This window comes from Prionailurus bengalensis, chromosome C1 (genome assembly GCF_016509475.1).
Source record: "Prionailurus bengalensis isolate Pbe53 chromosome C1, Fcat_Pben_1.1_paternal_pri, whole genome shotgun sequence".
Taxonomy (NCBI): Eukaryota; Metazoa; Chordata; class Mammalia; order Carnivora; family Felidae; genus Prionailurus; species Prionailurus bengalensis.
The window spans coordinates 122,409,914-122,435,617 of NC_057345.1; the positions used below are offsets into that span (position 1 = coordinate 122,409,914).

The 25,704-nt window shown below is 34.6% G+C and overlaps 1 protein-coding gene across 1 annotated transcript in view; it reads right to left on the minus strand.

Annotated features, from left to right (window-relative positions):
• Nucleotides 1–25,704, minus strand: part of DPP10 (dipeptidyl peptidase like 10) — a 640,613-nt gene that overhangs the window by 90,614 nt on the left and 524,295 nt on the right. The window contains exons 9-11 of the mRNA XM_043576604.1: nt 25,316–25,470; nt 18,324–18,421; nt 10,111–10,234 (exon numbers count right to left, since the gene is read on the minus strand). Of these exons, the coding sequence (XP_043432539.1) occupies nt 10,111–10,234; nt 18,324–18,421; nt 25,316–25,470 (377 nt within the window). The remainder of the gene's footprint in view (nt 1–10,110; nt 10,235–18,323; nt 18,422–25,315; nt 25,471–25,704) is intronic.

A 25,704-nucleotide genomic window follows, 5' to 3' on the forward strand; every position in this document is an offset into this window, starting at 1 on the left:
TACTGTTTACATACAGTAATTTATGAAAATCTTGTATACTAGAAAAGTAAGTCTATACTAAAGGTATTTAAATGAAAATAAAATCACAATATACTATAAATTTTATCAATATGCAGAAGTATTCACTTTAAATTGTTATTAATAATTATTTATAATGTTTTTTACCAGTTTTCTCTTTTAAAGCCATATTATTATTACATTAAAATCAATCACTTTCTATTTTCAGGGCCTTTTTATTTATTAATAGATTTTTCTACATGTGGATATTGAGGAAACATCTAACTAAATTATTCCTTGATTTTCTATTTGCATCTCCTGCACCTTGCTATTTATAAAACATAGACACACACAAATATATCAATGCCCCTTTTTAATAAGTTTATTTATTAAAATTTTTGTAATTTTTTTTGTTTATTTATTTATTTGAGAGAGAGAGCAACAGTGAAAATGGGAAAGGGGCACACAGAGAGAAAGAGAGAGAGAGAGAGAGAGAGAGAGAGAGAGAGAGAGAGAGAGACTGCCAGAATCCCAAGCAGGTACTGTGCTGTCAGTGTGGAGCCCAACGCAGGGCTCAGTCTCCCGAACTGTGAGATCAGGACATGAGCCCAAATTAAGAGTTTGATACTTAACCAATTGAACCCAGGCACCCCAAAGCATTACTAATTTTTTTAGAATTCATGAAAGTCTAAAGTTTCACATGCATTTGTCTTATTTCAGTTCCAGCAGAGAGTAAAACCTTTATTTAACTCCATAGATGGATGAGAAAGAGAATACCAATAAGGTACCAAATCAGTATGATACAGTTCCTATATCTATTTTCTACTGAAGCATTTTGATACATTCTTGACATTGCCTGTATAGCTTATCATTGTATAGAAAAGATAACAGGCTTTCTGTAACTAGAATATACACATGCCAATTTCAAAATCATTTAGCAATCAGCTGAACAAGAAATCGTCTAGAACACTTTAACAAATGAATGGTGAGATCTTAGTCTGTCTATAAGCTAATCAGATGAAAGAGGTTGATTGAAATATTTCTAATAAATATAAGCTATATGTAAAGAGCATTAACCAAAGCCAGTAAGTACATGGTTGACGCATCAAACTTAATCTACACATCTATGCTCATCACTCCAAAGATAAGTTTCTTCCTCTTTTCTCTTTTATAGACCATTTAAAAATTCTGTTTTAAAAATATTGGAGTATAATTTGCATATAATGAAATGTACAGATCTTCAGTATAAGCGATGAGTTTTGACAAATATATTTACTTCCCATAAAGATACAAGGTCTTTTTACTTCCTCACACATTCTCTTGTGCTCCTTCCTAGAGGTTCCAAAAAGGTGGTCACTCTTCTGAACTCTTTCCCCATTAATTTCACCTGTGTTAGAAGTTCAGATTACTGAAATTATATATTATATATTCTTCTAAGAGGGACTTTTGTCACACTATGTTTTTGAGATTCACTCATATTTTTTGGGCATATCAGTATTGTTTCTTTTTGAATTTTCAAGCAGAATTCTGTTGTGCAGATATGGCACATTTTGTTTATCTATTCCTTGTTAATGGATAATTTGATAGCTTCTAGTTTTTAGCTACAATAAATGAATCATCTCTAAAGTTGTTTTTTTTTTACACATCCTTTGGTGGACACAGGTTTTTATTTCTTGTCCAAATATCTAGGAATGGAGCTATTGGATGTATGTGTGTGTGTGTGTGTGTGTGTGTGTGCATGCGCATGGGTACACACACACACACACACACACACATTCATTCATATACATAATATACACTATAATATATATGTTTATATATGTACATTTAATTTTACTTGAACTTGCAAAATCATTTTTTAAAGTAGCTGTATCATCTTACACTTCTTCTCATGAAGAATAAGAACTAAACCATTAAATACCTAGGAATAAATCTAACCAAAAGGTGAAAAATCTATACACTGAAAACTATAGAAAGCTTATGAAAGAAATTGAAGATACAAAAAAATGGTGAAAGATTCCATGCACATGGATAGGAAGAACAAATATTGTTAAAATGTCGATACTACCCAAAACAATCTACATATTCAATGCAATCCCTATCAAAATAACACCAGCATTCTTCACAGAGCTAGAACAAATAATCCTAAAATTTGCATGGAACCAGAAAAAACCCTGAATAGCCAAAGCAATCTTGAAAAAGAAAACCAAAGCAGGAGGCATCACAATCCCGGACTTCAAGCTGTACTACAAAGCTGTAATCATCAAGACAGTATGGAACTGGCACAAGAATAGACACTCAGATCAATGGAACAGAATAGAGAACCACGAAATGGACCCACAAATGTAGGGCCAACTAATGTTTGACAAAGCAGGAAAGAATATCCAATGGAATTAATACAGTCTCTTTAGCAAGTGGTGCTGCGAAAACTGGACAGCAACATTCAGAAGAATGAACCTGGACCACTTTCTTACACAACACACAAAAATAAACTCAAAATGGATGAAAGACCTAAATGTAAGACAAGAAGCCATCAAAATCCTCGAGGAGAAAGCAACCAAAAACTTCTTTGATCTTGGCCACAGCAACTTCTTACCACGTCTCCAGAGGCAAGGAAAACAAAAGCAAATATGAACTTCTGGACCTTGTCAAAATAAAAAGCTTCTGCACAGCGAAGGAAACAATCATCAAAACTAAAAGGCAACCAACAGAATGGGAGAAGATATTTGCAAACGACATATCGGATAAAGGGTTAGTATCCAAAATCTGTAAAGAACTTATCAAACTCAACACCCAAAAAACAAATAATCCAGTAAACAAATGGGCAAAAGACATGAATAGATGCTTCTCCAAAGAAGACATCCAGATGGCCAACCGACAATGGAAAAATGCTCAACATCCCTCATCATCAGGGAAATACAAATCAAAACCACAATGAGATACCTCCTTACACCTGTCAGAATGGCTAACATTAACAACTCAGGCCAACAATAGATGTTGGCGGGGATGCGGAGAAAGAGGATCCCTTTTGCATTGTTGGTGGGAATGCAAGCTGGTGCAGCCACTCTGAAAAACAGTATGGAGGTTCCTCAAAAAATTAAAAATGGAACTACCCTACACCCCAGCAATTGCACTACTAGGTATTTATCCAAGGGATACAGGTGTGCTGTTTCAAAGGGCCACATGCACCCCAGTGTTCTTATAGTAGTGCTATGGACAATAGCCAAAGTATGGAAAGAGCCCAAATGCCCATCGATGGATGAATGGATAAAGAAGATGTGGTGTGTGTGTGTATATATATATATAATACACACACACACACACACACACACATACACAATGGAGTATTACTCGGCAATCAAAAAGAAGGAAAGCTTGCCATCTGCAACTACGTGGATGGAACTGGAGGGTATTATGCTAAGTGAAATTAGTCAGAGAAAGACAAAAATCATATGACTTCACTCATATGAGGACTTTAAGAGACAAAACAGATGAACATAAGGGAAGGGAAGCAAAAGTAATATAAAAACAGGGAGACTCATAAATATGGAGAACAAACTGAGGGTTACTGGAGGGGTTGTTGGAGGGGGGGATGGGCCTAATGGGTAAGGGGCATTAAAGAATCTACTCCTGAAATCATGTTGCACTGTACGCTAACTAATTTGGATGTAAATTTAAAAAAAAATAAAAAAAAAACAAAACAAAAAAATAGACTAATAATGGCAAAAAAAAGAAAAAGAATAAGAACTGAAATTTTCTACATCCTCCTCAATAGTTAATGTCACTTTTTTGTTGTTTTAATTTTAGTCATTCTAATGGTATGTAGTGCTATTTTATTATGATTTAATCTATATTTTCCTAATGTCTAATAATGTTGAATACTTCTTCATGAATTTATTACTTCCTTATACATTTCTGTTCACATTTTGATCTTTTTAATTGGTCTGTCTTTTCATTATTGAGATGCATATATTTGTGTGATAACACATTTTGCAAAATATTTTCTCCTATTCTGTGGCTGTTTCTCTTTCTTTTCTTTTTTGTATTTATTTTTGAGAGAGAGAAAGAAAGAGAGAGAGAAGCAGAGGGGCAGAGAGGGTGAGAAAGAGTCCCAAGCAGCTCTCAGCGCAGAGCCCTATGTGGGGCTTCATCTCACAAACCTGTGCCAGAACCAAGAGTCAGAGGCTCAACCCACTCAGCCACTTAGGCACCCCTGTGGCTGTTTCTTAATGGTGACTTTGTTGAAAACTTTCTAAGTTTGATGATGCCTAATGTATATTTTTTTCTTTTATGATTAATGGCTTTTTGCCTCTTCGGTGTAACTAAGTTATAGCTCATATTTTTATCTAGAAGATTGACAGTATTATCTCTTAGATTTAGGACTGCAATTCATCTCAAATTAATTTGAGAATATGGTACATGATGTTAAATACCACTGTATTTTTCCTTTGGTTATTGATTGTTCCAGAATCATTTTCCCCCTTTGGATTGTTTTGCCACCTCTGATAAAAATCGATCGATCATATAAATGGGAAATCTATTTCCGGAAACTCTTATCAGTCAATTCAGTTGATCTGTTTGTGTGTCCTTATGCCTCCACTATCATCTCTCAGTTTCTGTGGCTTCCAGTTAATCCTGAAATCCAGTAGTGCAACTTCTCCAGCACTGTTGGTTTTTTTAACAAGATTGCATGGCTCACTGGGTCTTTTGCACTTCCATATACATTCAAAAACAGCTTATCTGTTTCTACTAGATAGACAGATCAATTGATCAATCTGCTGGGAATTTGTATTGTATTGAAACTACAGTTCACTTCGAGTAGGATGCCATCTACAATATTAAGCCTTTCAGCTCAAGCATGTGGCATATCTTTTATTTATTTAGGTCATCCTTAATGCCTTTCAAAAATGTAGTTTTCAATATGAGGATTTTGCATGCTATTTGTTAAATTTATCCTTATGTATTTAATGTTTTAAAGATTTTAGTGGCATTTTTCCCATTGTATTACTATGAATCTAGAAACACATTTTGATGCTTCTCAAATCTTTATTTTGAAAAAAATGCAATCTTACAGAGAAGTTAAAAGACCAGTTCAAGAAACATTTGCACAGCCTTTAGACATATCCCTCATTAATTTCTATTTTGTTCCATTTGCTTTATTATTATATCTCTCTCCTGTTCTTAAACCACTTGAAAAGAAGGCAAAAAAATATATATTTTTTCAAAATCAATTGAATGTTAAAAATATACTTTTTCTAAACAATTTAACAGAAATTTTGAGTCATTATATCCATTTACCCCTAAATAATTCAGTAAGTGTTCAAGAAAATTACAGTATCCTATATACTCACATTTATTTATAGTAAAATGATAAAAATCAGGAAATTGAATAAATAATTTAAACTGGTACACTGATTTGTGAATTGTGACCCATTCTAGTCTTTTTTTGTAGATTTCTTACTTTTTATTTATGCAATAATGCCATCCACAAATAGAATTTTACTTCTTCCTTACCAATCACCATGATATTTATTCCTCACCAAGTTACTCTGGTTAGAATCTCTAATAAAGTTTGAATAACAGAGTGAGAATGTATATCCTTACCTTATTGCTGGTATTAAGATAACTAAGGAAAATGTTTTACCATAGAGTCTATTTATTGGGGTATTTTGTGGGTATCCTTTATCAAATTGAAAATTTTTTTTCTATTCATTTATGTTGAAGTTATCATGAATGAGTGATGAATTTTGTCAACTGTTTTTTTTAACTATTGAGATAACTGTTTATTTTAATTCTTGCCTTCTATTAAAATAATGAATTACACTGATTGTTTTTCAATATTAAACCAATCATAAATTACCAAAATAAACCCCATTTAGTCACAGTGCACAATTCTCTATATAGCCACAGTTGATATGTTAATATGTTTAAGGAATTTTTTGTATATACATGCATGAGACATCAGTCTAAAGTGTTCTCTCATATGGCCTTGCCTCGTTTTGTTAAGAGAATTATACTATGCTTACAAAATGAACTGAAAAGTTTCCTTCCTTCTCCACTCTCTGGAGATTGTAGAAATTATAAAATTTATTCCTTTTTATCCAGTTTTATTGAGATATAATTGACATAGAACATTGTATAAGTTTAAGGTATACAACATAATGACTTCATATATCTATATATTATGAAGTGGTTACCACAAGTTTAGTTAATATCCATTACCCCACGTAACTGCATTTTTTCTCCTTGTGATAAGAACTTTTAAGATTTATTCTCTTAGCAACTTTCAAATATACAATAAAGTATTGTTAACTATCATAATTATATTGTACATTACTTCCCCAGAACTTACTTATCTTGTAACTGGAAGTTTGTATCTTTTAACCACCTTCACCCGGTTTCCCCACTCCCACCCATACCCTCCCCTTTACAAACAATCTCTTTTTCTCTAAGTTTTTTTTTCAATACACATACAAGTGAGATCATACTGTATTTGTCTTTCTCCGTCTGACTTACCTCATTTAGAATAAATGCCCTCAAGTTCCCTCCCTGTTGTCACAAATTGTAGGATTTCTTTATTTTTTTATGGCTGAATAGTTATTCCAGTGTGGTGTGTGTGTGTGTGTGTGTGTGTGTGTGTGTGTATGTGACATTTTTTATCCATCCATCCACTGATGGACATATTTACCCCGTGTTTTGGCTATTGTAAATGATGCTGCAATGAACATGGGCTGACAAAGAGGCCTTTGAATAATGATTTAGTTTCCTTGAGATACGTACCCAGAGGTTGAATTGCTAGATCATACAGAAGTTTTACTTTTAATTTATATCTGCCATACTGTTTTCCATAGTGACTGTACCAATATACATTCCTACCACAGTGCACAGGATTCCCTTTCTCCATCGCCCTGATTCTATTTATCTCTTGTCTTTTTGGTAATAGCCATGCTAACAAGTGTAAGGTTCATTGTGGTTTTGACTGAATTTCCCTAATGATTAGTGATGCCGAGCATCTTCTCATATACCTGTTGGCTATTTGAATATCTTCTTTGGAAAAATGTCTATTCAGGTCCTTTGTCCATTTTTAAATGAGATTATTAGATTTTTTTGTTTTTGTTTTATTTTGCTATTGAGTTATATGAGATCATTGTATATTTTAGACTTAACTCCTAATCAGATATATGATTTGCAAATATATTCTTCCATTGCATAGGCCGGCTTTTCAATTTTCTTGACTGTTTCTTTTGCTGTGTACAAGCCTTTTAGTTTGATAGTTTTGATTTACTTAAATTATCAATTACCTTTTAGAATATATAAAAAAAACTAGAAGACATTTTTATTTTACTCTCATATTTACCATTTTTGGCACCTTTCTTTCCTTCATTTAGACTTGAGTTTCCATCTGGTGCTATTTTTTTTTCAGACTGAATAACTTAATTTGATGTTATTTATACAGATCTACTTGTGATGAATTATTTCAGTGTTTACTCATCTGTAAATGTCTGTCTTCATGTTTGAAAGTTATTTTCATAGGACATAGACTTCGAGTTTACACTGTTTTTCTTCTAGTCCTTTAAAAATGCATTCCACTGCTTTCTGGCTTATGTTGTTTCTGATGACACAGAGGCAGTAATTTTCATCATTATATTCTCCCATATGTAATATATTTTTCTCTCAAGCTGTTTTCATTTTTTCCCTCTTAATCTTTGGTTTGAAATAATTTGAATATTATGTGCCTACTTATTTTCTTTGTTTTTATCTTGTTTGGGGTTTGCTAACTTCTTAGATATATAGGTTAATGTTTTGTTTTATTTTGTTTCAAATTTGGGATATTTTAAGTCATTATTTCTTTTTTTAAATGCTTATTTATTTTTGAGAAAGAGAAGGGGGGGGTGGGCAAGGGGGAGAGAGAGAGGGTGACAGGATCTCAAGCAGGCTCTGAGTTGAAAGCAGAGAGCACGATGTGGGGCTTGAACCCACGAACCGTGGGATCCTGACCTGAGATGAAGTGAGACACTTAACTGACTGAGCCACCCAGGTGCCCCTTAAGTCATTAATTCGTTTTTTTTCCTGCCACAGTATCTCATATCTTGCCTTCTGTGTATATTCCATCATACGTATACATCAGCTCATATTGTTCTACAGGTAATTGAGGCTTTGTTCATTTTTTTTTCCGGTCGTTTTTTCCTCAGGACTTCAGTTTGAATTGTTTTTATTTCACTGACAACAACAGTGTCCAGTTTGTGTTTTAATCCATCCAATTTTTCATTTCGGTTACTGTTGTTTTGAGTTCCTGAAATTTCATTGTTCTCTGTTTTACAGTTTATTTACCTACTGAAATGTCTCATCTATTCATTAATTAGGGCCACCCTTTAATTTACCAACTATCTTTCAAACAGATTTTTAAAAAGTCTGTATCTGTTAATTTTAGTAACTCTATTGTGTGTAAGTCTGCTTTTATAAATATTTTGGCAGGGGGATGAGAGGCAGGCAGGTTACATTTTCTATTTTTCTACATATATAGAATGTTTTGACTGTGTAATTGATATTTTAAATTTTAATTTTCCTTTTAAAGAGTAAACTATCTTCTGGGAAGACAGCTAATTTATAGGCATGCACTTCATCCTTCCCAGGTTGGATATAAAGGTTTATTGTAAAGAGTACAGAACAACCTTATTCCTAATGCATTTTCTTTCTGGGCTGTGAGTTGAATGCAAAGGGTTTTCAGTGAGAGTGCTCTATGTTTGCTGCTGAGCACTCCAAAGTCTCCAAGCGTTGTGCAACCTGCAGATTCTCCTTTTGCTTCTCTGTGTGAAGCGTGCCATGTGCTTGCACAGTTAAGCATTGAGCTACAGTCTTGAGAGTCCCTCTACATGGATTGCCAGAGAGCTCTTCTCTCTGCAACTCCAAATCTGGTGTACTTGTCCTCCAAATTTCAGCCAGCACAACAGTCTCAAACTGATTCTCCCTGCCTACTGACATCAGTGATACCACTGTGCTTTTCTAGGGCCTCATTAACTTGCACTGTGATCTCAAAGTATCCCCCACAGAAAGGTAGGTTTATCCTCTGTATTTATTTTATTTCACTATTTATGTCCTTATCCTGCTATTGTCTGAGAATAGTTGTTTAATACATTTTGTATAGTTTTATAGTTGGCAACAGCAGAGATGCTAGACTATCAACATGTACACCATCTTGTCCAGAAACAGAAGTTTGAGGGGCGCATGGGTGGCTCAGCCAGTTAAGTGTCCAACTTTGGCTCAGGTCATGGTCTCACAGATCGTGGGTTTGAGCCCTGCATCGGGCTCTGTGCTGATAGCTCAGAGCCTGGAGCCTGCTTCAGAATTCTGTGACACCCCTCTCTCTCTGCCCCTCCCCTGCTTGCTCTCCCTCCTCTCCTCTCTCTCCCTCTCTCTCTAAAAAATAAATAAACATCAAAAAAATTTTAGAAACAGAAGTTTGAAAATTTCTGTTGTTAAATAATTGGGAATACTTTGGCAAGTAACAATAGAAGCGTACAATAGAGCAACTTAAACTGATTATAGTATTCCTCTCTGTAAAGAAGTTTAAAAATTACATGTACAGGATTTATTGCAGAGTTATAAAAACTGATTATAGAAATAGAAATGCAACCAGCTTTCAAAATCATAGTGGTTCAAGGACCATTTTATTTTTTACTCTTCTTACTTAATTTAAAAATAGAGATACTGTCCATTATTTTATAAGACTAATCTGAATGACCATAAAAATTGAACTTTGGAATGTGTTTGAAGAAAACAGGAAAAATATTCCATATTCTCAAGTTAATCAAAGTCAAACTATGGAGAGAAAAATGTATTTCGGAATTAAACTAATGTGATTTAGAATCCCTTTAATACAAGAATTCATTTTTTTTTAAATCTTGGTTTGTTCTCTTTTGCTTATCATATATTTCTCACTTCAAAGTTTAGATGATTTATGGATTAAAATATATACTCCTAATAGAAGGACTCTTTCCCAACTACCTTTGGAAGTTAAATATTGGTCTTTGTACAATGGATTGCCTGATTTCCCTTTGTGAGTAGCATAAAATACTTCATTTGAGGCATGAAAAAAAAGTAAATTATACTCACTCTACTACAAGCGCCAGTGGTGGTCTCACAGACCGTGAGGATGGAAATGTTCTGAGGCCGGTTTAACCATCTGACCACCGTCTTCGTATTGCTTACCCATTTAACCATAGTGATATAATATTCTCTAGTTCGGAAACAAAATTAAAATTTACATTTAGAGCCAGAGAACCTGTATGGTACCAATAATATACACTTATTATTTTATATATAAGGATAAATGAAACACTATAAGGATGCCATATCACATTAATTTCTATTTATGTATGTCTACACATCTGCTATTCTGAATACTCATGCACACATAAATACAAATATATGTGTGTGTATGTTAACACATGTACATATACATACAGGTACAAATATACAGAAAATTTGAGAATAAACTTGAAAGTGAATGATATACCAGAAAGGAAATCCTTGGAAAAATAAAATAATCAAGGTGATAGACATTTATGAATATATTTTTTAATTTTCTATTGATTAACACTAACAGGTGCAATAAGCATAATTTTTTAAGCTATATTCTATTTTTGTAAAAAAATGCAACCATTAATTAAAAGGCAAACCTTATTTTTGATTTCACAATTTTTTCTTATACATGATCTCTGTGTTATTTCACTTTACCCAGGGGCCAATCTTATTTTACACACACATGCATACACACACACACACACACACACACACACACACACAAATATATACATATACATATATTATAATTTTAAAATCTTATTTAAAACAGTTTAAAATGAAGAAATCAAAATGAGGGAGATGAGGGATATTGAACCTTTGGTATAGTGAGGATGCTAATTAGCGGGGCCCAGAATGTTCTAAGGCTACTTCTAGATTAGGAAAGCTTATATTTTTTTCCTCTTATAATTAGTATATATTTCTTTCATTGTAGATTTTATGTTTAGGAAATTACACACTGTATCAAAAAATCTCAACCCATACAGACAAAATACAATTGTCAACAGTGATTCAATGTATAATAAAAAGGAAAAAAAAAAAAACTTTCCAACAAATTTGCCCAGTTTCAGAATAGATGAGGTGATTTAGAAATGGCTTGAGAAGTGCCATCCATAAGCACTGTCTTAAAATTAATCCACCCAGTTTTTATGTGATTTAGAAAAAAACCACCTATGGGAGAAAAGCTTTGTGATACAAATCACCTGTCCTTAGACAAAGGTGGGTTAGACATTTAGTTACATGAATCTTACGTTTCTAATGTTACTGAATAACTACCACTTTCTCCAGAAAACCTGTCAGCCCATCAGAGTGAAAATGTCAGTAGAAAGGCAAGCAAAACTTATCATACAGTGAACCCTGCCATATTTTCTTCAGCAATCTCTTCAAGACATCTGGCACCCTTCAACACCAGCTAAGTCTCACTTGAAACTTGCCAAGAAACCCACTGAAATCATTACATGAAGTTCTCTAAATAGCTAACAAAGGCAACTTTGAATCAAATATGCAACTGGTTTAGGATAAGTCTTTGGGATTCTTCAAAGAATGATGCCCTGTTCATTTTTACTGTGTTTTGTTTAAACTATTTTGCACGCATTATCATGTTCAGCAGTGTGAATATCAAAAAGGGGGAAATATAGGTACTAACCTCTAATAGATTTCTCTAGAGGATTTATCATGGAATAAAATGATAGTGGATACTATAATCAGGAAAAGAAATGCTGAATTCTGACAATATATATTTCTGATTAATTGGTGCAAATGTTATTCACAATTAAAGTTAAAAAATAGTGTGATTTTTTTTCAAGAAAAAATAGTGTGATTATTGTAAACAACTGACCACAGACTACAAAATCACAGAGGTTAATTTATAGAAAAATCTAGATCGAACTGGCATACATAAATTTTCAAACCCAATCAGAAATTTGTCTTAATTAGCTAAAGTGAGTAATATTATATATTGTGCCAAATGAGATGACAACCAACATGAACAATTTTTAAAATAATTAACAGCGGCCACAACAAACATAATTTAAATATTCATCTTAAGGGTTTTCCCTTCCAAAGTAGCCCTCAAGTGTAATGTTGCAAGAACATCTTCTTTATAATGTCTTCACAGACATTGACACATATTTATTATCTACAGTAGAAAATCTTGACTTTTAACAAGGATTTCATGTTAGTAAAACAACTGAAATTCAACCAGTGCAAATCTGGTGGATAAGTGATTTTTAAAGGGAAACACTAATTTAGGTGTAAAATAAAGTTAAAATAATTTATATTCATACCACTTAACATTTCTCTTTGATTAGATAATGTGATTAGTGTGTTTGTATGTGTCTTATGCCTACAAGCACAATTTACTGTGATGCCATCTATCTTAGGATATACCCTGATTTATAATCTGAAAGATGAGAGTTCTCCCCAAAATTGAATTTATAAGGTTTATCAGGGGTAACTTCAAACCACTGAAATTTCCACGATAAAGTGTTGTGATTATCTAAAATGAAAGTTAAAGTGAAGCTTCGCACATAAGAAGTAAGTCACACACTGTATTCTTTCTTTCCTTGTCTCAGGATCCTAGCTGCACTTCTCCTTAGTTTGTTCATAAGCAATCAGGCTTCCTCAAATGAGGGAATAGGGAAGGGCCCTTACCTGGAAATCACACTCCTTGGCCTGCCTGCTGCTGATGTCCTCCTGGAAATCCATCTCAGGAACACATTAGATCTGGTGTCTCACGACCAGTGACCAGCGGAAGTGTCCCTTCCTTACAACTGGCTTTCCTGGTTGTTCCTAGTCTCCATGGCTCTGGATTACCCAGGAAGTCCTCGAGGAGTTCATCCTCTTGAGCCACAGAGACAGAGACAAGCAGGTTAGAGGGATTGCACTCAAGTCAAGAAAGACTTTCTATCAGCTGGGTGGTCTGGCACAGAAGATCTAATTGTTCACAAGGGCACGTGGAATGGAGGCCCCAGCATCATCAGCAGACAGGTACTATGGTAGAAGTCACACCTGCGTTTTCACTGGCTTCCTGTCCAATCACTACTCCAAGTTCACAACATAATATTTGTACGTATATAGTGGCACCAAACTCTCTCTCTTCCAGATAGTCCGGGATCTCAACCCATGACTGTATGGTCATGGCATGCGTGACCAACTCATCGCTAGTCAATTCCAAAGGCTTCTGTTAATAACTATGCATTACTTGTAAGAAGGGTCACTTAGGACATTTCTATGAACAGAGAAATTGTTATTAACTTGATTCTCTTGGAAGAAACAACATTCCTTGGCAGAAAAAAAAAGATACAGTATAGACTAGACATACTTCAACGATACAGGAAGGACAAACTAGCAAGTCAAAGACACAGAGTAAGGAGAAACTACAGATAAAACATTACTGTTTCTCCTCAGCCTGGAGATATCTGAATACAAAGGATAATCACTTCCTCAAAACAATCTGGAAAATGCCTAGAACTTAAATATATATTTTAAAATTTTACTTATAAATTCCAGTAAAGATAAGGAATGCTTATAATACCTTACACTCATAGTGTAAAAATTTACAAAATGTTACTTCCCCTTAAGATGAGATGAATTATCGGGGGAGCCTGGGTGACTCAGTAGGTTGAGTGGCCAACTCTTGATCTTGGCTCAGGTCACGATCTCACAGCTTATGAGATCAAGCCCTGTGTCTGGCTCTGTGCTGACAGCACGAATCTGCTTGGGATTTTTTCTCTCCCTCTCTGTTCCTCCTCCACTCATAAGAGAGTGAGGCTGCTCATCTGTTAGATGAGGTGAATCATCTAACTCCCAAATGGGTCTGGAATGTTCATGAAAGGGCATTATCTTATTTCCTACTGTGCTACATTCTGAAGAATCAACACAGACAATAATTAAACAGTATGAGCTGAATTACTGTTGAAGAAAAGTTTCATTCATGATCTGAATTTGTTTGATAAAAGATCTTTAGCTGAATCACAAATATGCTTTTTGAAAAAATAAAGAAGTATGGGGGAAGGAAAAAGAAAAAGAAATTATGCCTTTCTCTAAGCTATGGTATCCTTTTATTTTTAAAACCATATAAATGGATAGAAATTTATTTTACATTCTTTGAGTAGAGTTTAAGTATCTAGTTGAAGGGAAGATCTACCGAATGCTGATTCTACCTTGGGGACATATTTCTATTATAATTACGAACATTAGTTGTTATAAATCAATTAATCAATTAACCAAGTAAAGAATCAATAGACCAAAACAAATGACCTAACGTCTTCAAATTCTATACAAACCTTGCTCTTTGGAACGGGAATGAAAGAATACGAGCTTATAAGGTAGCTCAAGGCCTAAGAGACCCTTTTTCTATTTATAAGTCTTCCTCCCTATATGGTATGCACATATATATTCAATTATTATTATTGTCATGATAGTGATTTTACGAGAGGGAAAAAAAAGCTAGGAGATGGTCATATATGAGGTTCAGATTTAGTGGAAAAAAGAAAAAGAAAAAAAAAGATAGTTCATAAATACACAGAGCAATTGAATAAGAGTCATGTATTGATTGCCGTTGTGCAGATCTGAAGATATTATAAAAATATAGTAGATGTTTAGATAGCATACCCAAAAAAGGAGTAGATATGTAAATTATTATGGGGCAAATTAACTATTTGGGTATTCTGCTACTGAGAGTTTAAATAGAATTTCAAATGATATGGGTACTATGAAACCATATGTTATGAACACAACACAAACTCCACAAAAAAGAGAGCATATGATGGTCTTAAGAGAGCATGGGGAAAGGACAAAACTAATAAAATTAATTTATGCTTGTTTACATTTATACATTAAAAAATAATGATTTGTATTTCTTGGAATTTGTAGGAATATGGTCACTAATAAATATGAAAATACTGGTACTGATAGTTGACAACAAAAATTTACTTTATATATTTACATATATAATTTTTTTAATATAAAAAAGAATTTGAGTTAGCTTAGAAAGATTTAAGAATAACATGATAAAGAAAATTAGAAAGAGAAAAAGGAAAATAAGTTAAGAGAGGGAAACAAGTGTTACCAAAGGTAAGCATCATGTCCAAAGTACACTAATGCAGTTACATGACTCACCGTACACATAAGAAAAATATGGGAAGTTTGCAGGAGAAGCACATGCATCAGTTCAGATAAATCATAGATATGTGTATATGTTTGCATATGAGTGTGTATGTGTATATGTCTGTATAGAAATAGAGATACTGAAAGACACACACACACACACACACACACACACACACACACACACACACTCAGAGAGACAGAGAGGCAGAAAGATAGAAACAGAAACAGTACTAGACACAGAGACAGAACACTTCTCACGTGGCTTCAGAAAAATCATTGTGTTCTGGCGGGGACATCTCCAACCTATGCCTAAACAATGATAAACTTCTTAGAGCAAATATATTCTTCAATTATTTGTATGCAATACTCTCTGTTTGCCAGGTCCATTCTCCAACTGTCCCTCTGCAGTTTCCAGAGGCTGGCCTCTACAGTGAGCATGCCTTGACAGTGGAAGTCCTCTGCAGGATACTCAAAGGTTGAGAGGAGAGAGAATTTAGGGTATTAATTCCCGGGATCCACTCACTATTAGGGTATGGCTTGGCAATGACTGAATTGCTTAATCTGTGGACACATCCTACTGGTCCATCCTATTCTTCAGAACTACAGGCTTCTGGATTCATAACAGCCTGTGCTTCATTCCTTTAGTCCTGGGACCACCATACCTCTCCCTGATAGCCGACTTTAAATTGCTTTCCCATCCTTTGTGTTTCCCCTTAATCCTGCCCACATTTTTGTTAATAGTCCCTTAATTAATTGCATTTCACTTACCCGTCTTGAGTGTGCCATTTTGTTAATTTTTAGGACCCTGACCATTCAATTATGAAAACCAGTATACTCTTTTAGATTTCTCACTAGGAGGGCACAGTAGTTTTCTAGCTAATTTCTATATGGCTAAAATACTAAGTATTATATATTAGAGATGTTAATAATCCAAAAACAAAATCAAAGAAAACATAAAAGTTTGGTTTCCATCTTATGTGAAGCTAGAGGAATGCAACTTTGTTTGATTCACACCATGGATATATTTATTTTGTTCATGTTTGTGTGTCTCTGGACCTAATACCTATACATAGAGCATCAAGTGCTCTAAAATGATCTAAAATTCATTTATTACTCCTCTGTGAACTGGATTGAAGCTCTCTACCAGAAACGAATGAGTAAGGAAATACATTTCTGTAAAACTGAAGCAGGAGAAATATTTTAAAGTATCAGTTTTAAAGTAAATTTTGATCTTGAGTTTTTCAACAAAAATCATACATTTCACATGCACTTCACATGCACTTAATGTAAGACCATGAGGCAGAAAAAGCCAAATTGTTTGGTGCATTGTATACATAAGTTAATACATGACTGTCCCAAAATTGTAGACCAAATTCATCACTAAATCAACATACCTGAATTACATTTAAGAAATCTTTCTTCACAAGATTCTTCCTCACTTTTAGCGGGATCTTTTATATTATTGCGCATGCATACATACACACATACACACACACATACACACACATACATACATCCCTTTTCGGCATGGGTGATTGGGTGAACTCTCTAGCAGCCTCTGGGGTTATAAGGTCAAGGTACAGAATCACCACTTTTTCTCAGAAGAACACTAGATATTGTAAAGTTGACTTCCACTTCAAAGATTTCAAATGATTAATGAAAATGAAGTGTGTGTGTGTGTGTGTGTGTGTGTGTGTGTGTGTATTACTTTAAAATGAAGTTATTCAGACCCAGAGAGAGAGAGAGAGAGAGAGAGATTTGCCCAAGGTCACCTAATGAAATGATGGCAGAGATTTGACTCAGACACTCCAGTCTAGTGACCTTCTCTGTTAATTAAGAGCATTAAAACAAACTGAAGAAAAAGACAAGAGCTCAGGACATAAAATACAAATGGCTTCCATCATTATTTCATCTGTGCTTAATTCCTTCATGGCTAGCAGACCGAGTACGGAATTAGAGTTCCTACCTGATTTGGCCAACTCTATTGCCTTCTAAATGTTAATTCCAGTGGTCCTGTAAGGTCTTCCATCATGACCTGCATGAAATGCTCTGTAACTTGTAGGAGGCTTTACCACATTTTCTACTTCTGCTACCAACTAATCTTGGGGTTCAATTTTCTCCCCGAACCTCATCTTTTCCATCACTAATAGGAACAAATTATATTAGGTAGTTATGGGTGCCCTACTGGTGTAAGCCTTCCATAAACTTTTAATAACTTTATAAGTAGGAAACATTTCCACATACTTCAAGCTATAATATCTGTGAAAATCCCCAATTCTGATGAAATTTTCCTGAATACATTGATGGGTCAACGTTTGAGTGGAATTTATAGGTGAATCAATGCCCTAGGACTGATTGTTGATGGCATCAAAACAAAGTTTGAGCTTAGCCCCATATCATCCAATATAGTGTGAAAGTATTTTCCCAAGTCAGCTACCTATTCCTTCCCCAGGACCTTTGTAAAGTTTTAAAGGGCTGCACTATTTGAAAGAACACCCTTGAAGTTTGAGACCACTCTGAATTTCAAAATCCACATGGATATTTGATTCATTGTTCACTACTAGAAATTTTGCTAATATTAAAATTATGCTTCTGACACATAAAGTGTTTCTTCTATTTCCATTCAAACTTCCTAAATAAGAAGGCTTCTTATGTAGGATGTTTTAAAACAACATCTCATTACATTTCCCTGCCTGGAGAAAAAACCCTAGGGAATCACTCCCAAGTTATAGGGAGAATTTCTTCTGGAAAAACCACACAAATTCTAGGAAGACTGTACTCTTTTAAAGAAGATCTCTTTTCAGGTCCTTTTAAAAGAGGCATTTCCAGGAAGAAAATTCAATGGAAAATTATCCTTTGCTCCCATCTCCCTGTCACATCTCCTGCAAAAGGCCTAATTCTCAGTATCACTACATTTAGTCATTTTGTGGTGCTGCTAATCACTTGGAAACTTTAAATGCTCCCTGAGAACAAGAAATCCAGAATGAGTTCATTCCTGCACTAATGGGACAACCTCAGATTTATTTTCAAGTGGATTTGTTGAGCTTATCACCTCTCTCTAAATTGCAACAAAATGATAATTGAAGTTAAAGTAACTATTTCCAAGTAAAAATAAAATGGAGATTGCATACCTTGATTTAAAGCTGTCAGGTGGCATGAGTTCCAAAGTATGAGTTGGTCCATATAGGTTTACAACATATAATTTGATGGTTGGGTTCATTTGACCTGCCTTTGAGAAAATGAGAGTTGTAATACAAACATATTAAGCATTAAATTATATTGAAAAGGAAAGTGTTTCGATTCCTTTACAATTCTGCATTAGAATACGGAAAAAGTTTAATTTCTCTAAAGTAGAAATGATTTCAAATTCAACAACCTGATTGCCTTCAATTGTTTTTGTAGATTGCTGTTTCTCAAGCATTTTAGTCAGACAATTAAAGGTGATGGAAAATCATGATGGCTTTATTCATTAGGCATCGCTACTGTGTTCTTTCCCTAGGATAACACCAGAAGGGCTGGCTTTACAAAACAATGAGTAGAACAAGCTGCTACTTACATTATAGGATAAGAAATGCAATGAGAGAAAAGCTTAGCTAATTAAAAGAAGAAGAAGAAGAAGAAAACGAAGACCACCTGCCAATCTAGGTAGCACATGCTTAAAATTCCCCAATACCTAATCCCTTCCATTGCATTAAACATTCCTAAATTTCCTTTTAAACTGTAGTGAACACTACATGGGGTACAAGTGCCCCTTCAGAGGTGGTGGGCCACAGAGCATACTGCCCTCACTAAGTACCGAGCTAGAGGAGTAGAAAGACAGTGATAAGAATAGGTAATAACTAGCCTAGAGCATTAGTATGTTTCTGGCTCACAGTATATAGTAAAGGCATTACATTAATCAACCTACTAAATATTCCTACTTCCCACTTAAGATATAATTATAACCCTTTTCCAGATGACAATGGAGAAGCCAAGCAAACAGCGGAAGATGGGATATCTAATAACCGAGGAAGCCGGCATGTAAACCTGGGATGCTCTTCCCTGCTGCAGTTATGCGTCAGTTCATTCCTAGGCAATAGTTTCCAAAGTCTTTCTAAATATACTATGAACTCATAGGGGGAAGAAAGGGACCTTTTACCAATATATTCCAAGCAGTTTGGAATGAATACAAGAATGTGTATGTGAATAAATGACTTACAGAATCAGTTGACTACTGGTGGTGCAATGTGTTTCTGAACAAAGTACCGATGTGTTGTTGGGGTGTGACTGATGTTTTAGGAGAAGGCTATCTGAGATATACAAAGAAAGACAAGGAAATTAAAAGTGGGTTAAATTAGAAGACTGACAAAATCTAAGGAGGATGATAAAAGTGATTTAAAGAGGAGAATGAAAATGAAAAATCCATGTCCAAGTAATTGGCACTGATAAAACCCAAAGTTGAACAGGACCAGAAGCAACGTAATGCATTCCACCAACACTCAGTAATAGCTCCATGAGAACTGTGTTATTAGGCTATTAAATTATGACTAGCATGGAGGGAAAGGCAAAGGGATGAATGGGTGAAGCACAGAGGAATTTTAGGGCAGTGAAAAAATACTCTGTGATACCATAATCATGGATACATGTCATATATTTGTCCAAATCTACAGAATGCACAACACTAAAAGTGAACTGTAATTGAAACTATGGACTTTGGGTGATTATGATATGTCAGTGTAGCTTCATCAATTATAACAAATGCACCATTGTAGTGAGTGATGCTGATATTGGGAGAGGCTATGCATGTGTGCGTGCAGATGGCATATGGGAATTCTGTCCCTTTCTCTCAATTCTGCTGTGAACCTTCAACTGCTCTAAAAATAAAGTCTTAATAATAAACAAAAATAACTAGCACACCTGTGGAAGTGTATCATACACAGGTCAGAGGTTCTGAGCCAAAGAAAGGGGTCAGGAATGTCTTCCACTGCAGAAACAATGCTATAAAGAGAGATGATGGCAACGGTTCATATACTGAAGGGCTTCCTGGAAGATAAGCTATGATCCTGCCTCATGGAGTAGGATCTGGTGTCAGATTTTATAAAATTTTTCATTATTTTAAAACCCTCAAGTTCTGGGAACATCTGTCTTGGACAATTTAGTTTTATACCCCACACAGGAGCTCCCTTTCACATCACTACTGTTTCAATTTAATTGTCATGACCCTCCCTGAAAAAAAACGGCCTTATCCATTTTTTCAATCTAACCATTTCTTTAGTTTGACCACATATACTAAAAATTAGAGCTGGGATACAATATTTAGTAGTGCCATTCAAAGTGTTGAACTTTGACCAGCAGCAAGTATCCATCAGTATCACCTGGCATCTTAGAAACACAAATACTAGGCCCTACACAAACTCAAAATAAGAATCCATAGTCGTGGGCCCAAGATTCTGTGTTTTAACAAGACTCTCAGATAGCTATAATTAGTATGCAAATTTTATAAGACACTGATATATATGTATATATTTTTTCAATAATATATATTATTGCTAGTATATGTAGTAATACATATATATTCAATAATGTATAATAATATATAATAACATATAATATATAATATTGTATACATATATACACATATTGGATACATGTGTAATATATACATGTATATATTATATATTACAGTTCAGTGGTTACCAAAGGTGTTAACCTGCATCAGAATTACCCAGAGGGCAGGAAGGCTTGTTTAATAAGATTTAACCAGCATTTCTCATGTCATGGGACATAACTGTTATTTACTGAATATAGACGATGAGCAAGATGTTAAAGATCCTCAAGTATTGTTTGATTATCAAAAATGAGACAATACTTCTCTGAGAATATGTCACAAGTCAGCAGTTTTGAGTCAAAGTAGGTTTCCCTTCTGTAGCTTAAAAATAGCTCATAATTTTGTCACATAGACTAACAAAACAGTAATTTCTAAAAATGTCTAAAGTTTAAAAAATGTCTAAAACAGTATATAGTAGCAAATTAAAAAGATAGCTATCATAAAGACATTGAATTTTCTAGTTGGTGAAAAATTGTGCCTATTACTTTTTATTTTTCAATAAACTCATTTAGAAAAAGAGAAATTGATTTTTTGTCAGTTCATATCAATGATGAATAATTTTATGACATACTTTGTCAAAGACACAGATGGTATTTACCATATCATAAGATACTTTTTTGTTCATTTGTTTGTTTTTAATGTTTGCAACTCTGCTATGCTTCTACCTGTATGGGATCACCGATAACCCTGTTAGCTTTTACATGAAAACAAACTAAAATTTGTGTACACGTGTGGCCAATTTTAGATAAAAAACAAACATTAGGCTATTTCCAAAACTCAGCTGTCCATCAGTCTATAATCTCAATTAGATTTTTATCTCTCCATGGAGTTTTGAAATTAAGTGCACAGTGCAAGTTCATTCACACCTTTCAATATCTGGATCATTTCAATACTTTGCAAATTAGAGGAGTTCATCTATTTGCTTTTTACAGTCACATTTTCCAGAAAGACTGCATATCTACAGAATCCTTCCTCTATAATTCTGAAACACAAGCCTCAATAATAATTAACCTTATTTTACTGGCAACTAAATTGTCATTAAACGAGATAATGCTTTAATTAAGAAGATTAACCTGAGGTTACTGAGATAGAACTGTGCATCTCTTTTGTGCTGAATTGCTAATGATAGGGTATTTTATGAGTTCTGAATCATGCTGAATTAAGTAAAATACAAATATATTTGTTTAGTGTAAGTATTTCATTAGTAAATCTGACCACATTGAGTATTTGCTGCACTTATTTTAATCTAGTTTAATTTGAAGCACAATTTAGTGTGAACTCTATGAATTACTTCAATGTCTAAAGTACTACTTTTTGTAAGTTTATTGCAAAAGTAAGAGCAAATCAAAATAATACAGTTGCTAGTGGAATAACTGACAAATGTTTTTTTTTTAAACCAGAGTGGAAAATAATAACTTTCAAAGTTTAAGTAATTTATCCAAAATGATACTGAAACTTATTCTGAGAACAAGGATCAAGCTCAGACCTACTTTCTTCCAGTCCTATGGTCTTAAGTACCTGGGCAGGGATTTCTACTGAAAACCTCCCGAGGATTTATGATTCTTTCTCTTGGCATGGTTGCTAGAATAGCTAATGTTTCTTTGTGTTTAATACTCCTCAGTGGTGGTAATTAACACACACTCAGGACTTTTACCTTGCATTACCTGTCTTTATCTATGTATCTATTATTTATATATCTTATGTATCCATCCATCCATCCATCCATCACCTATCTCTCTCTCTCTCTCTCCTCTCTCTCTCTCTCTCTCTATCTGCCTGCCTACCTACCTACCTACCTATCCATCTATCTATCTCATGTGTGAGACTAAGAATCATATGTATATCTTACTAAGTCATTAGGAGTAAATGGAGCAAACAGAGCTACACATATATTTGTTAATTTGACAAGATGATATTTCGATTCCAGATATGTCCTCAGATATATAAGTTAACCTCTGGTAGTTTTACAAAAAGGGACAGAATCAATAAATTTGAGTTATTTCCCTGTTCTTAAAATAACTCTGACTTTTATAGAAGGACTTAGCCTTTTAGAGAGCTCAGTTTGTCCATTTATAAATAGAGGCAATTGTGAAGAAGTCCAAATAAGGAAAAAAAATAGTGAAACTATCTCTGAAAATATGAAGTATATTATTAGCACACATGATTTACATAATAGCAAAGATTATTTTATGTCTAGCTTTATTATTGAGAATTATAAAATAATTAACCTATTAATAACAAAATGTCTAGATTTATCAACCCAGTATTTTCTGAATCAAATTTTCTCAGATATTTCTATTTGTTTATGTGTTTGCCTCAGCCTTTTAAAATTATGAGGTCTAGGAGTGTCCCAGTTCAAGCACCAGCAGCCTCTAACTGAGAAGGCAATTTGAAAATGCACCTATTGCGAATGGTTCTTAGCGTGAGTCCTACAATTCCCCACTCCTCTTGGGACATGAATTACAAAAAATTTGTTTCTTCCCTGGGGCTGATTTTATTTCCTTTTTGCAGTGAACAAACAGTTGTGTGTGAATATCTTGCCTATTCACATATGCTTTTCACAATATGCCACTTCATTTTGTATTTAAATTGTCAGGTGAATTTTCATTATCATAAGTAAATCAAATGATGTGAGAATTAATACATTTGAGAAGTCTTTTCAGTCATTTTTTGGGGGAAAGATGCAGTTATATCTTATAGGAACAAACTGTCATTCGTAAAACATGGCTACATCTATATTAGAGAAGTCATAAGTTGTGTACTTGAAGTACAATAAAAATCTCTTCGTGAATGTGATTATTTTGTTAGGCCAGGTTGCCATTTTTTCCTGAAGAGCACAGAATATATACGGCTTCTAACTTATATCCAGAAAAGACCCTATACGTAATATTTCAAAATCATAAAATTAGATTCCTCTCAATTCTCCTGTCTTTCTCAGCTATAAGCCAGTCATTTAATACTACCTACAGTCTATGGAAGGAAGACAAGATTGAGAGAAAACAAACAAGCAAGCAAACAAAACCCAAAAAACAAAACCACAACAGATGGTACAGAATCTCACTGAGTAAACAATCTTCTTATTCCTCTCTATATTCAAGCCAGCATCCATCCTTCCTTGCTTCCTTGCTTGCTTGCTTCCTTCCTTCCTTCCTCCCTCCCTCCCCCGCTCCATCTCCTTTCTTCCCACCCTCCTTCCCTTCCTTCCTTTCCTCTCTTTCCTTTCCTTTCTCCCTCCCCTCTCCTCCCTCTCCTCTCCTCTCCTCTCCTCTCCTCTCCTCTCCTCTCCTCTCCTCTCCTCTCCTCTCCTCTCCTCTCTTTCCCTACCTTGAGTAACTTGGGTCTGGTAGATGAGAGGAAAATAGAGAAAGTCACCCCTACCCAGACCATGCCTTCACTGCAAGTATAGAATAACATGTGTCATGGGTAATTTGTCCAATACTTTGACCAATTAATGTAATGCACAAGTTGAAAGGTACAAAACCTATCATGCTTGGGAAATATAAAGTACAACACACGAAAGGAATGGCTTAAAAATAGCTTCTAAATCGAATTAGCAGCCATCTCTTACCAAATTAAGAGGTGAACTGTGTAAAGTGGAATTTAAAAACTTTCCTATAAAACATCTTTACATGATTAATGCATAAGGGTCCTCACTTGTGAGCCTTTTTCTTTGTAATATAATCCTGGGGTAAATACACCTTTAAAAATAGAACTTAAGGTATCAAAAATGCCATACAATAGAAAAAACAGTTACACTCCAGATGTTTTGCAACCTGCTCCCTACTTGAAAATGGTTTTGCTCTCTGGGCAAGATTTCCGTATTTGCCTCACTCAATAAAACAATTCCATCTATCTTAGCCATGCCTGGCTATGGCTCTACCCCAGCATGTTATAAAGTATGTTCCAGAGTATGCTCTGCCAAAATAATGCTGATGTTAATACTAATACTAATAAATTCTTTATAGAGATTCTTTATGCTTAGTCTATTCCTTACTGGAGATACTTTATGCTTAGTCGATTTTTTATGGGAGATTTATAATACACATTAACATATAGTATATTAAATGCTCTACGAAATAATCTGAGAGAAGTTGGATTTTCTTTTTTTTTGACTAAGAAATTTCAACTCATTTAACCATGAGACTTTTTCTTCCCTTATAACACCTATTACCAACTAGAACATGATAAATGTTAACAAACAGAATGTACTTTTGGAGAAACCTGTGCCTTAGCATCAGTGCTGCCCCTTATGTCTTCTCACCTTTTTTCTAACTGGGAAGGTGAGGGAAAACAAGAATGAGAGCATCAAAGGGAAATAAATGCAGCAAAAGTGACCGTTCCCAAGCCCTTAATCATCTCTACCTCTTCCTACCAGAACAGTGTGTATAGGCTACTGCAAGCTCTAAAAAGATGAGTCAGCTGACCGGTAGGAAAAGCTTCTTTTTTTCTGCAAAGACAATTTGTTCGCGAACCAAGGATACTATCAATCAAGTCAATGGTGCAGAGAGAACAAACTAGTGCTTCTACGATACTTACCTTAGGATATGGATACTGCTTTCCTTTGGGATACAATGCTCCGGTAAATCGAGGAATAATCATGTTAGGCACCAACGAGTCATTTATCATCAGGAAGGCAAGCCTTTCTCCATCTGGTGACCACCAGTGGGCAATATGAGAATGCAGAAGTTCCTCTAGAATAAATGAGTGTTATTTGAAACCAACTGTAGAGATGTGGGCTCAGTGACCCACAAACATCTGTCCTTGAAATCTCCATTGCACATATACATTTTTTTCCTATGTTGGGTTTTATCAACATCATGAAGAATTCTTTATTTCTGAGTTACCCGTTTAGTCCCAGGGGAAGCAGATGCAATGGAAAGAAAGAATGAAGCAATGAAGTCAGGATTTCACAGACCATCAGCAAA